Source organism: Actinia tenebrosa, unplaced genomic scaffold (assembly GCF_029948245.1).
Source record: "Actinia tenebrosa isolate PJP-AT-01 unplaced genomic scaffold, QUT_ActTen_1.0 PGA_scaffold3__52_contigs__length_22856419, whole genome shotgun sequence".
Taxonomy (NCBI): Eukaryota; Metazoa; Cnidaria; class Anthozoa; order Actiniaria; family Actiniidae; genus Actinia; species Actinia tenebrosa.
Window position 1 is genome coordinate 4,722,498 of NW_028292580.1, and position 14,577 is coordinate 4,737,074.

The following is a 14,577-nucleotide window of genomic DNA, read 5'->3' on the forward strand; positions in this document are numbered from 1 at the left end:
GTCTTATGCCATAAGATTCACTATCTTCTTGGAATCCATCCTAACAGGGGGTGGTTGGGGTCTATTTTGTAAAATATTTCGTAAATTACGTCAGGGTAATAAGGAATATCCTTATCCAGCCGACAAAACATCCACTCGGCTTTTGTCATATCAGAAACCTCAGGAATAGACTTACCAGTAATTTCAGACAAAAGATAGTGAATACCTTTGTAATATTTCCCTAGCTTTAATTTTTTCAATGTCTTCCGTAGACTTTGTGGGGTTGGCTCTTTTAAGTGGTCTATGATTTTCTTTTTTACTTCGTTGTCTAAATATACCGGTCGAAGTCCTCGTATGTGGTCCATCCAGTCCCTAAAGTATTTTATTCTCTTATAAGGTGTTTTCTTACGACCTCCATTGGCGTAATACTGCTCTCTGGTAGCATTTGGTACGGCATTACGAATATTCTTACCACACTCGTAACACTGTGCTGACGTGTCGTCTTCTATTTGCATTTTCTTACCACAACAAACATACTTGTTTGGTGGTTGGGGCACAAACTTGGGTTTCAAGCACTTTACACAGAAGTCATAAACAAACTCTTTACATTCATGCATATATAAAACAAATATGTTAGCACAGCAGCAGTAAGGGAATTATCGCGCAACGTATAATGGCACACGGGTATTTCCCGCTGGAGCCCTATGCTACTTGGCGCGGGTATTACCCTGGGCTCCCGGTACCCCCTCCGCGAGTCCCCCTTACTGCTGCTACATATGCTTTCTCGTACTCGTGGGGTGCCTGAATCCTGATGTGTGTTCCGTCAACGCAACCAATCACGCCTGGGAATCCACCTCGCTGAAAGAAGGCATTTTTGATTTCTTGAATTTCTTGGTTGGATGGCCACTTGATAAACTGGTCTCGACGTGCAATAAGTGCTTGTGTTACGGAAAACACCACTCGAGAAACGGTTGCTTTGTCTACACCAACAGTGTCGCCAATAACTTGAAGAAAACTGCCACTGGCATAAAACCTCAAGGCTATTAACACTTGGTCGATCGGGCAAAGAGCATGATTTCGCTTTGTCTTTCGCTTCAGGTCGTCGTAAATGAGGTTCGTAATGAAAATAATAGACTGTCGACCAAATCTATACCTCATACGGAGCTCTCTATCAGTAAATTCATCGATTTGAGATGTATGGGACCAGAACACAATAATAAATTTTCATCTAATATCTTAATATGATTGACAAGGGCCTCCAACACAGGGCGAAATGACAACTTTATTCCCCTTTAATATTCAGGCTTCATATGATTAAAGGCACATTTCTACCTTTAAGCTATCGAGTAAAGGTAATTAAAGGCTCATTGCCTTTACAAATGTTTTATGGTGTCGTAATGTCGTGTTAAACGTAAGTCACCTTTAATCAATGTCAAAGGTAGTATATTAAAGGTAGATAAAGGTTATGGTTGGATTTATATACCTTTATAATGTTGCGTGGTAAACGTGGATAAAGTTATGTTCCTATTTAAACAACTTTGTAGTTAGAGATTAAAGGTGTAGAAGGCACAAATGTAAAAACTGGACCCAAATGTAATAAAGGTCACAAATGTAATAAACTTTGGTCACAAATGTAATAAAGGTCACAAATGTAATAAACTTTGGTCACAAATGTAATAAAGGTCACAAATGTCCAAGAACCCGAAAGAAATCTTATGTATCAGTCCAAGTAAAAAATATAATAGGAAAAAAACAAACACAAGAAATAATTCATATTTTAAAAAAACTAAAAAATATATAATAGAGTGCAAGCAATATATCCACGAAATGCAATTTACTAAATAGTAAAAAAAGAGTGCTAATTAAGCAATAGAAAACAATAGAATTTGAATAAAATTTTACGGATATACTGTTTACACTCTAATTTGATACGGCAATATGATACGGGTGAGTACTGGTGAGTACGATTGCGGTACGATTGACGCACCTCCATCAAAAGACTACTAATTAAATTAACGTATTATCATGAAGCCGTGCAAGAAAAAAAAGAAAAGAAAGAAAAGAAAAGTGAAGGAAAGAGGAATTGAAAGAAGGAGGAAAAGTCTTTAGTGAGAATTCTAAGCCATTTGTCTGGTGGCATGGCGTCTAGTTATTTGTCTAGACACTGTTTGAAGTTTGTCAGACAGATGCCTAGACACTTGTTTGACAATGAAGTTTACTTTGCTTTTTCTACTGTTGACTTATATGATTCTTGTCGATTCTTGTATGTCAAGTAAATATGTACGTAAAAAACGGGAGAGAGGCAAGAGACGTCAATTATCTATTCCAGATGATATATACAACGCTCTCATCAAGATTGTCGAAGGACAACAACTTCCACCAGTAAAGATCCGAACAGAAGCAGAGAATAATGCAATAGTACGCTTTTGGAGATCTAAAGGGGATATAACGCTTAAAATAGAGAATGGAAAAAAACTCCTATACTGCAAGGGACGTCGCTTGCTAAGAAGTAGTGAAATAAATAACGTTGTCACAGAACAATTCCATCGCACAAAAGGTTAGAAAAATAATTATAATAACCATGCTTTTTTTTTTTTTTTTTATTACTCAAATTGTTATATTTGTTTGTTCTAAATAATTGACCATAATATCTAGATGTTAGGTATCGCCCTATTGAAACAAAATGTTTTTCACAATGAAATATTTTCCCGCGCGCTGCTTATTCGAGAGTCGTGGTAAATAAGTCGTCCGTCGCGTTTACGCGAGCTTATTCTTCGCGTAGTCACAGGGACGCTAAAGATTTCATGCCAAACATACATCTATTGAACAAAGAGACGCACGCGTGAACATTTTCGTATTTTTCGTATTGAAAAAAAAAATTCAATGTTTTTATCGTGCGTTTGACTAAGTCGCAAAAACAAACCCCACACCCTTTACTGTGGTATGCACTCACACGCAGGACGCCATCTAGGTGTCAAAATGTATTGCGGACCAAAGCTGTATGAAACTTGTCTAATTTTCTATCCGGATATGTAATTTCATTCCTCGGCCCCTTTTCAAATTCCATTCCATTGTATTTTATTCATGAGCAGTGCTATAGTCCCCACATATAACTATTCGTCCCTCGTTGATTGATTGTTTGATTGATTGAATGATTGAATGATAAAACAGAGGATCTACAAAATCTTATACACTACCATTTTGTGGTTACAGGATCTGGTGCTGCTAAAATAGTATATTCTTTACGCGACAACTTGATTGGACTAAGCAGAAAAAAGGTTCAAGAAATTCTTAATAGTGATAAGTTTCACTACAAAAGAAATGCAAAGTTCTACAATAAGGCAACGTTGAACCCGATTCGTGCGCGGGATGTTCAATCGAGGCATCACATAGACCTCATGGATTTAGGTAAAAGTGGTATGGTACAGATGAATAACGTCTGCTACAGATATGTTTTATCTGTTATGGACGTTTTCAGCAGATTTGTGTGGCTGCGTCCTATGGCGGGAAAGAACAGCCAAGAATCGCTAAAGCATTACGAGATATCTACTATGGACATGGACCACCTCGTGTTATACAATGTGACCAGGGGACCGAATTCAAAGGCGCGATCAGAAAACTATGCCAAAGGTTCGAAATCAAAATAATTTGTGGTCGCCCCTACCACCCTCAATCGCAGGGGAAGGTGGAAAGAAGCGACAAGACGTTAAGAGCAAAAATGGAGTACGATTTAGCTAAAATGTGTGATGAAGGCATTAATTGGGCAAGGGGACTTCCCATTTATCAACGCATACTTAACGAAGACCCAAAAGAGGTAATAGCCTATAAAACTCCTTTTGAAGTTTATTTTGGTAGGAAATGTAACTCCTTTCAAACAATTACCTCAAATAACGAAATTGCAGCTTGTTGTGAACCAACAAGTCAAGGTCTAAAAGAACGTTCTAAACACATTTCAAATGTAAGAAAGATGGCGAGAGAAGCAACAGATCGTTGCTCTAAACGAATGACAAGACAACATTCTAGAGCACATCCTCCGTCACAATATAACATTGGGGAAAAAGTTTACTTGCGCTTGCCTAAAAAGGGGGGTTTAAAATCTGCCCCAAAAAAGCGTGTAGTCATTGAAGCTGTAATTCATCCTTCTTAATATTTATGCGCATATTAATGAGCAGCATGAGAACGAGGCTATTCCCGCTTCGGAAATTCAAGATGGCGGCCGAACACTGTTGTGTACCTGAATGCTCCGGGGATAAAAGGAGAAACCCGGAGCTTTCCTTTCAACAAATCCCCCCAGAACCTAATAGGAGAAAAAAATGGATTGTAAAAATAAGAAGAGACCCCGGTCCGGACTTTAAGGTAATTTTAAAACGTGTTTTTCGTTGTTTGTTTTGGTTCTTGGCGAGTGTTGCCTTTGTCAATAATATAGTTCAATGACCATCGTAATATGTTTAGATTTGTTTGTCAATTATTTTTCTCCTTTCTTTATTACAGATAACTTCTAAGACTTATGTGTGCTCTAGGCACTTTCAGAAGTCTGATTTTAGATTAACCTTTAATAGGAAACTTTTAAAATCGGAAGCAGTGCCAGCATCTTTCCTTGGACAGCTCCTCCGCCACAACGTCGTCCAATTATTAAAGTTGACCTTCCAAAGCCTTCCTCTGACACTGTTACTCACAATACTGATTTCCATACATGTGAAAATGATGATCCAACTAGTGATAGGTAATTTTTGATATATTTTTTAATTAAAGTGTAAGCTTATCTATTTGTTGTTTTGAACAAGTTCAAGAAGACTTATTTTTACATGTCTTGTGATGTGTTGTTTTTATTTGTATCTTAAGCCATGCTGTAGAAGAAGAAGACCAAGTAAATCAGATAGATAAACTAGAACAGACAGTTAAAGAGAAAGAAGCTAAAATTAAAGAATTGGAGCAAAAGCTGGCAATGGAAAAATTTGGCATAGAAAGATTTGGTAAAGATAACAAAAGTATACAGCACTATACTGGATTTCCCAGTCATAAGTATTTCTATATTTTTTACAATTTTATCAAGCCATCTGCATCTAAAATGAGAAGTCCATATTATGTCCAGGCCTCAAATTATCTAAGTAGAGCAGGTAGACCAAGGACTCTAAAACTTATTGATGAATTGTTTATGTTTTTATGTAGGCTAAGGTGTGGTCTGACCGAGTATGACCTTAGTGTAAGATTTCATGCTTCACTTCCCACTATAAGTAGACTAATTATTGCCTGGGTCAACTTCTTATATTTTGTTTTGGGAAGCATTCCCATTTGGTTATCTAAGCAAGAAATTGAAAAAAGAAGGCCTGCATGCTTTAAAGACGAGTATGCCAATACCAAAGTCATTTTAGATTGCACTGAGATTAAAACTCAGTCACCTTCTTCCCTTGTATTAAAGTCACAGCTTTATTCCTCATATAAATCAACCAACACCTTCAAAGCCCTTGTGGGAATTGCCCCTCATGGAGCAGTTACATTTATATCTAGTTTATACACTGGTTCAATATCTGATGTTGCTATTACTAAATTAAGTGGTATTTTAGATTTGTTAGAGCCAGGAGATGATGTCATGGCTGATAAAGGTTTTACGATCAAAGCTGCTCTAGCTGAAAAACGTGTTACTCTAAACATCCCACCTTTTTTGAGTTCGAAAGGTCAGTTTAGTCCAACTGAAATAGAGGAGACAGAAGATATTGCTAAGCTTAGAGTGCATGTAGAAAGGGCCATTAAGAGAATTAGGGAGGATTCATTTTGGGCAAAAACTGTCCCACTTTCTATGGCAGGATCAGTAAATCAATTCTGGACTGTTTCATGTATTTTAAGTAACTTTAGGGGGCCCCTTATTGCATAGTTATGTGATTTACCTATCCCATGCCATATATGGGAAACAGTGTTGGAGAAAAATGCTGAAATAATGAAGTTAAATGATGATAAATTGCTTGTCCCAAACCATGAAATGGATTTGACCTCTTTGCTAGTAAATGGTACTAACAATACCATGTCTGCTTAGAACTAGTTCATAGGATTAGAACAAGCATAATACTGCATAATTTCAAAATAAAATTTATATCATTTGTTTAGAATAAAACTACATGTTTCACACAAATGTATTATGAAGAGTTGTATCCATATGCAATAATAAACTAAGTTTGAACTGTTCAAATTGAATCTTTGTCACTGTAATGTTTACATAGAAATTACGTATAATTCAATGTTCTTTGTCCAGTGCCTTTTCCACAGATATGAACAATTTAATGTTTGGTTCTTCAGTCTAGATGTAGTATTCAAAGTAAAAGGCATCAGCCTTGTCTTTGACTGTTTGCCACATGTCAGCATCAAACTGGATTGTTTCCAAATGCTCATCATTGTTTGACCATATAAAGAAGTCACACCATTCCATGCCAGTGACAGCCAATTGCATGAGAACCTGGTAGTAGTATGCATGATTCCTCTTTAGACAAATCTGCCCTTGTTGATTCTGGACATAGTCAACTTCTAATACTGAGCTCTTCACAGTACATTTTATTTCCAAAAGACCAAAATAAGGGTTTTTTTGAGGGTCATAAACTATTCTGTCAGGACTTGCAGCCAGCCAGGGACACCAAAAATTAACAACAATACCACAAGGCAAGACATTGACATTCCCTTGTTTGATATGATTGGCATATCTTTCAGCTGCAAGGGGCTCATTCACTGTTCCCAGTCTCATGGCTTCTGTCTGTACAGTTTTCTTCTTTAAATTCTCTACAAGTTTGACTGGATCAGCTCGTTGCCTGCTATATATTCTTCCTATCTTACTTGCAGTGATTCTGGTTCTTCTTAGTTTATGCCACAAAGGTGATGTGCTTTGTAGCCTTGTTTGTTTCTCAAATTTTATCAATGTTTGTAAAGAAAGTTTTACATCTTCAAATTTGATTAGCTTTTCTTCTGTCAGGACAGCATTGTAGTTGTTTTTCATGACATTTCTTACTGGTAAATCAGGGACATCATAGGGACTAACAATATTATAAATGTAGGTGGAAGAGAGCTTTTGCTGGTAGCTCACTGGTGAACCTTTGGGAAAATTTCCATATCTTGTAGCAATAGCTTGGTGTGGTAGGCATGACTCCTTTAGACCTGGTATGATCTGGCACTCAGGAATCTCCTCTTCGAGACTTTCTAGCAAAGCTTGTGTGGAAGGGAATTCCTCTCGGTTTACTGGCAGATAAAGTGTGCTCTTCACTGACTTGGGAGGAGAATCATCATCTGTCTTTGAATGGTATCCATGGACCACCAAACATTGCACTTCTGCTGGTTCAATTTGCTGGCCTCTGGGTTTATGCCAGGTTTGTGGAAGTGATGTTTTAGCTATATCTTCAGGGATTGCTTTAAGTCCCAGCATCTTGTACTTAGCTATCTGATACAAAAGACCACACACATGTCCACATCTTTCTCCACTTCCAATTGGACATGTACAGCTGGCACTTTTAATTGACACTGAGGGTGTTTTACGGATTGTTACCTAAAAGGTTCAATTAGAAAAATTACAACAATGCATTATTAGCTTTCATTGTATGGCAAATTAATTTACAAAGTTTAATTTACAAGCTAAACTTTATACATCAGCTTGCTATGCATAGTTTTGTCCTTTTTATCAAATTAAAGATAGATAAACATTAATTGCCAGTTCAATTTAGCTCACCGTTATATAGTAGGGATTTTCTCTTTTCTTTTGTGACTTGAAGCACCTAGCTTTACATGTAGTAGATGTTGGTTCTGAGGAGCATACTACAAATAAAAGGAAACAATTTTCATGTTCTGTTTTGTAATTCAAATATACCACGTTTCATGCATAATAGATATTCAAAATAGCTATTGGAAATCCTCTACTTTATTTACTTACCAGATAATCCAAAAATGAAACTTTCGCTGTAGTATTTGAAACCTTTAGTTATGTATTTTTTTCCTGACGATTTGCTATGACTTGAGATGTATTCCTCCACTAAACTAAAAGTAAAACTAGGGACTAAACCAAGGTCACGGTTAAAAAAATTGCTTGCCATTTCTATAACAGTATTCAAGGAATCTATAAAACTAAAAATATTTGTGACAAAAAATAGTACTGTAGAAAAAACGGCCACTTCACTGAAAGGACTGTAAAAATGGCCGCCATCTTGAATCTCTGAAGCGGGAATAGCCTCGTTTTCATGCTGCTCATTAAATATGCGCATAAATATTAAGAAGGGTGAATAATTCATATTACGCGTAATAATTCACTGAATTTATATTACGCGTAATAATTCACTGAATTTATATTACGCGTAATTTCTAGACTGACGTTCGATATGTAAATAGAATCCTGTCACGATATTTACTGAGCAAGCTTTGTTTGAAGCTCTTCTTTTGCCTCCTGGTAGATCTTTTTGCGAGATTCCTCGGAAAGATCTTTTACGACTGTTTTTTTATTCCTTATATCCGACTTTAATTTCTCGTATTTGTCTTCTTCGGCCAGAATAAGCGAGAATTCTACGTCGTCTATCTTTCTGTCACGCAAAGCCTTTGAGACAAGATCGGTAATTGTATTTACTTTAGCTCTTTACAGAGCTATTGTCGTGTCATGCTTGGATATTTTGCTTGACAACTGCTTCATAATGCCCGTAGCAACAGCAGAAATAATACCACAGGCTGCCCCAACGCCGGCCAAAGGAACTCCAACAATTATTCCCGGCCCAGTAAGCGAAGTAGCAACGCCGGAGCCCGTTAACACAACAGATATGGACCCTGAAGTTATCGCAATCTTATGTAGCGTACTCCGGGCTCTGACGTACTTTTTTCGGACTTTTTCGTAGTGTTTTGCCTGCCCTTCCAAGTAAGCCAGGATTAAATTTGCTTTATTGAGCCTGAAGTTTTCGGCATCCGTTATTGGTGCCGTAGTGTGATAATTGTGAACATCTGGGTACAACTGAGGTGCTGATGGTATAACATCCATTATATATACTAATGTACGACGCTTTTGGGAATGATATTGAGGAGCAGCCACATCACGACAACCGGGATTACTGGAACTGGAGGGCCTTTAGGAAGATGTTTCCGCATGCAGACCCCAGTAAGTTCGAAAGAAGACCCGATGGGATTTACTATAACGCCTGTAGGATGTACAGCAATGAGGATTTGAAACCTACGCTGGTCGATCAGATAGACAATCAACTGAAGAATTCTGGTTATATCGAACATAAGCCCGTGCATGTCGAACCTAAACCTAGTTGGTCAAAGGAATTATTGCTGGGTACCAGTACTTATCCGATACCCGCGGTTCCATTTGATGAACATCCAAGCTTGGGCCTAACGCTGAATATGCGGATCTCTAACGACCATTCCTTTCCGTTAAAGGGGAACACCACCTTGAGAGAAGCGCTTGTGGAATAAAAGTTTATATTATACTCAACTTATTCTTAAGGTCTTAAGTCCCTCTCTTTCGTAGCTTTCGAGAAATCCTGCCTGAAAGTAGCGATAAATTGAATCCCAGGAGGCCGCCATCTTGAATACAACACTGAGCCTGCAATAGGTCAGCAGATGCCCTGTGTGACGTCACTGCGTGCTTCGATCTTCGCGCGAAAATTTGTATTTTATCCGTATCTGTCTTTTAGATATTAGGTTTTATTTCTACGTCTATTATGCCTCATTGTATGGTCCCAGGATGTACAAATGGTTCGAGAAAAACTCAAGGAATATCCTACCATCGATTGCCTAGCGATGAAAAGTTAAGAAAGGTGTGGATCTCAAAAATTCGCAGACAAAACATTAGAAAGCCTGAATACAGCTATGTTTGCAGCGAGCACTTTACTCCTGACTGCTTTCAATCTTCATTTAAAATTTTATGCGGCCAAAGATACAAAAGAACCCTTAAATCTGGATCAGTTCCAACGATTTTTCCGCATTCAAGTAAAAGAAAGGAACGCCAAAAAACACTTGAAAGACTTCGAAAAAGAGAGAAAAACGAGGTGAGTAAAAGTCATGTCCTGCTGTTAACTGAAATGAAAAGCAAAGAGTACAAATAGCTTGTGAAATTTATACCATTGAATACACATAAGTTTGCTTTTACATGCTTATAAATATTTTATTTTTGAAATTAAAGGAGCTCGAAAACATATTGGCAGCAAGTGTGACCTCTTCTAGTGTAATGGAAGAAAATTTTGATGAATATATACCTGAGAAAATAGAGTATGAGCCAGACATCAACTTCTTAAACAAAAGTTGTTTAACAAAAGTGGATGCAGAGACACAATGCACAGTATTATCAAAAAGGACCATTGGCACTCAGACACTTTCCACTTCCAAATGTAACAAGAGAACAGGTTACAGCACCTTCAATCTGAGAGCAGAGGACCAGCAGGAAATTTCAAACCAAGACTATACACATATTGATTTGGATCACAATTATGCTGTTAGTTTTAGCCTGCCTGAACATGGAATGCACTTAGGAACTGAGGTAAATGAACCTGAAGCCCCAGAGCCTGAAGGTTCCATTCATATTGAAGATAATGATGAAATGATTGATGCCAGCAGTTCATGTACCAGTGTTGATGACTGTGATAGTGATTTTGTGTATTCACAGTCAGAACAGAGTGAATCTGAGTCTGAGGACACCAAGTTTAACAAGGATCGGTTATTTATTGTGTTTGAAAGTCAACTAAATGAGCTATTTACTCATTGTAAAATTTGTGGTTCTCCAGTCTGTGAAGTAATAAAGACTCAAACTGGAAGCATGACAACAGTAAGTGTCACATGTCTTGGACACCATACATATAAGTGGAATTCACAGCCAATTATACGCAACACACCAGCTGGTAATCTTCTAATACCTGCAGCAGTGACTTTGACAGGACGAACTTTTCAGGAATATTCTCATTTTGCTGATGCTCTAAACCTGTGTTTCATAAGCTCTACACACTTTTACAATGTTCAAAATAAAATGATTTTCCCACTCATTAACAGAGCATATGAAAAACAGAGAAATGAAATAATCAATGACACAAAGTCCCAAGGACCAGTTGATTTGTGTGGAGATGGTCGCTCAGATAGCCCTGGGCACAGTGCCAAGTACGGTACCTATACTTTGATGGATGAAAAATCTGGGAGAATTGTTGATTTTTCACTGGTCCATGTTTCTGAAGTATCCTCATCGCATGCCATGGAATATGAAGGGTGCAAGAGATCTCTTAACAAATTAATAGCTCAAAAAGTTTCAATAAACTGCCTAACAACAGATCGCCACACCCAAATTACTGCTCAGTTACGAAAAAACCTATCCCTCCATTAAACATCAATATGATGTATGGCACATAGCTAAGTGGGTGACTAAAAAGCTAACTCAGAAATCCAAAAAAAAGCAAAATGAAGATCTTCTCCCATGGATAAAGTCCATTTCCAACCATTTGTGGTGGAGCGTACAAACCTGCAATGGAGATGCTGAGCTATTAAAGAGTAAGTGGGTGTCTATTGTTAATCATATTGCTAACAAGCACAGCTGGAAGGAAGGAAGAAAAACCCAAAAATGTATGCACTCCAAACTTACAAGGCAAGAGAAAAAGAAGACCCTCTGGTTAAAAGCTGGCTCACCTGCTCATGTGGCCCTTGAAGAGATTGTGTACAATAAGAAGTTGCTGAAAGACATCACTAAGTTAACAGACTTTCATCACACAGGAAATCTCGAGGTGTATCATTCACTTTTATTGAAGTATGCCCCTAAGAGAAAGCATTTTTCCTACCAGGGAATGATTGCCAGAACGCAACTAGCAGTTCTAGATCACAACAACAACTGCAGCAGAAAACAAGCTACAGTCAAAAAAGGGAAAAACCAAGGTAGCCACAGATACAAAGTGGTATTTCCAAAAGGCAGAAAAACATGGGTAGCAAAGCCAGTGTTAGAAGATAAATCATACGAATTCACAACAAGAATAATGGAACAGGTGATTGATGAGCATGAAGCTGGGACCAAATTCACAACAAGAAAACCAATCAACATACCAAAAAATATTGCAACTGCACCAAAACCACCAAAGGAAGAGGTGATCAAGAACCACAAGTCAAGAATGGGAAAAAATAAACTCAAAGCCTCCCATGATTAATTATAATATTGGTGGTAAGTGATATTATTATCATTAATTCTTATAATTATGTGTACAAGGTATGCTTGCAACAATTTTGGTAGATTTATCAAGAAATTCTGACATCTTATCAAATTAAAATAATTGCTTTGTATATTAATTTAGTTCTACAGGGCTTGACACTAATGTATTTATTATTGTTATTTATCTTTTTATCATTCTACTTTTTAATTTTTTAAGACATAATCAAATCAATATTCCAAAAATAAAATCATAATGAGCTTTACATGTCCACACTTTAGGTAGTTTGACTGTAACTAGTGCAAATAAAATCAACTAGCCTGCTGGATTAGAAGCTTTTCAACATCTGACTACCAGTGAAGCTCATTTTTTTCAATTGCCAGTTTAACTCTGACCAATAGTAAATATCTTATTGTGAAGTTGGGATAAGAAAAAAGACTTTAGGACTATACTGCTCCACTGTGACACTAGTGTCGAACCCTGATTCAAACTGTTATTTCTATACATCTATTTATTCATCGGAATAACGAAAGCCAACAAATTCAAAGTCTTCTTCTAAGCCTGGAGGTGGAAAGTGGGCTCGTATACACATGACAGCACAAGACGACAAAACAACCCTTATTTCTTTCCCCAAGACTCCCCAACACCATCTAACTAACTGTCTGTAAGCTGTGTGTCTATTTTTCTTATGTTCAGGCCCTTCATGGCATTGGTTGCCATATTGCTGTCGATACTGGAACCAAGCAGCCTCCAAAACCCATTGATTTAGACACACAGCTTTAAATCCAGGATTGTCCGTAATACAGGTAATGTCACTCTCCAAATTTTCCTTTTCAAAAACTTCACGATTTTTTTCGACTATCTCTTGTATTTCGTGGCAACAAATGCATTCTAGCTCTCTGTCCATGATTTGACAATGTCCACATTTGCACCTGAAGGTCGAAAGGGTGAAATCAAGTTTTGAATTTATACACGTTTTACAGCGGAATTAATTATAGATTGAAATGCTGACTAACTTTAAAGCTAATGTAAGAATAAATAAATAAATAAATAAATCATTTCGGCTTACCAGTCTAAATTATTAAGTCTTTCAGGTGTTGAACTGCTATATGAATCAGACGACGAATCTCCTTCTGAAGAAGATATTTCACGTGTTGGCTGAAATTGATAGCCTTCTGTACCAAAGTTTTCCACTTCAAGACTTATAAATTCTTCAGAACCATCGCTGGATGAGACTGTGTCACTAGAATTTCTTTCCTCCGAAGAAGAACTCATTATTTTTGTGTTTTCCTTCTTTGTTTTGAACTTTTTTCTCATCACTGATATGATCGAAGCACGCAGTGACGTCACACAGGGCATCTGCTGACCTATTGCAGGCTCAGTGTTGTATTCAAGATGGCGGCCTCCTGGGATTCAATTTATCGCTACTTTCAGGCAGGATTTCTCGAACGCTACGAAAGAGAGGGACTTAAGACCTTAAGAATAAGTTGAGTATAATATAAACTTTTATTCCACAAGCGCTTCTCTCAAGGTGGTGTTCCCCTTTAAAGGTGCGAGATATTTTCAAAAACGTGCCCATTGTTCATACCACCGCTAAGGAATCTCATGAATGGTTAAGTGGTCCTAACATGCGTTATTGGCCGCAGCAACTAAACTTTGCGGTTTGGTGTGCCACTAGCGGCTGTGGTGTAAGTGCAAACTTGATGAAGAATTCAATATTTATGTTTCATTTTCACTTCACGGTTAGAAGAATACTGCATGAGATGGGCGTTACTGCATTACCGGGAGATGCCACGTTTTATCCAAGAGATAATAAATACAACGTTCCAGCCTATAACAGGCTTTGTAAGGAGTTTGGTGTTGTAGGGAAGGATTTTAGATGCACTGCCGGTGCTAACAATGGTTTGGGACATATTTGGGCTTATTTGGGGATTGGTGGACACGAGCTAAGTGATAAGGAAGTTCATGCATTGAATCTACGATGGAATACTGGGTATCACAAAGAAACTCACGACAGTAGCACCTTCTTTGAACCAAATGCCAAGACCACTAAGGAAGTCAGAGACGGACCTCTGTTCAAAGACGAGGGTGGTAAGTGTGCAGGGGCCAATCCACTGATTATTAAGATTACCAACGACGAGCAAACGAAGCAATATCTTAATTTCATACCTCCAGAAGGTAAAGGACTAACTAGAGCTGGTCTTGCCCGTTTGAACCGCAGCATAGAAGCTTACGTGTATTCTATCCTTGGGGCTCAGGTAAACACCCGATCCAGCATAATCGGAAATACGGGCGCCGCAGAAGAGACGCGAGCCGAAGCCTTCATCTTATTTGAAAGTTCAATCTTGGAGGGTGATATTAGCAAGGGCGTACAGCGCTACCAACTAGCCATACAAAATTCTAAGGCAAGGTTGGACTATGCAGTAGCCCCGGGTTGTTGGTTAATGCCTAGTAACTTATCTATAAATAC

At 37.9% G+C, this 14,577-nt stretch overlaps 2 protein-coding genes across 2 annotated transcripts; one reads left to right on the forward strand and one right to left on the reverse strand.

Annotated features, from left to right (window-relative positions):
• The first annotated feature begins 2,223 nt into the window (after positions 1-2,223).
• On the forward strand, positions 2,224-6,163 carry LOC116294878 (uncharacterized). Its single transcript, XM_089035776.1, has 5 exons — positions 2,224-2,536; positions 3,193-3,401; positions 3,458-3,793; positions 4,539-4,702; positions 4,822-6,163. The coding sequence occupies exons 1-5, from the start codon at positions 2,224-2,226 to the stop codon at positions 5,849-5,851; spliced, it is 2,052 nt and encodes a 683-aa protein (XP_088891902.1). The 3' UTR covers positions 5,852-6,163.
• A 6,455-nt stretch (positions 6,164-12,618) lies between these two features.
• Positions 12,619-13,382, reverse strand: LOC148908121 (uncharacterized). The gene is made up of 2 exons (XM_089035777.1): positions 13,177-13,382; positions 12,619-13,039 (listed from the first exon to the last, which is right to left on the reverse strand). The coding sequence occupies exons 1-2, from the start codon at positions 13,380-13,382 to the stop codon at positions 12,619-12,621; spliced, it is 627 nt and encodes a 208-aa protein (XP_088891903.1).
• Positions 13,383-14,577: the final 1,195 nt, after the last annotated feature.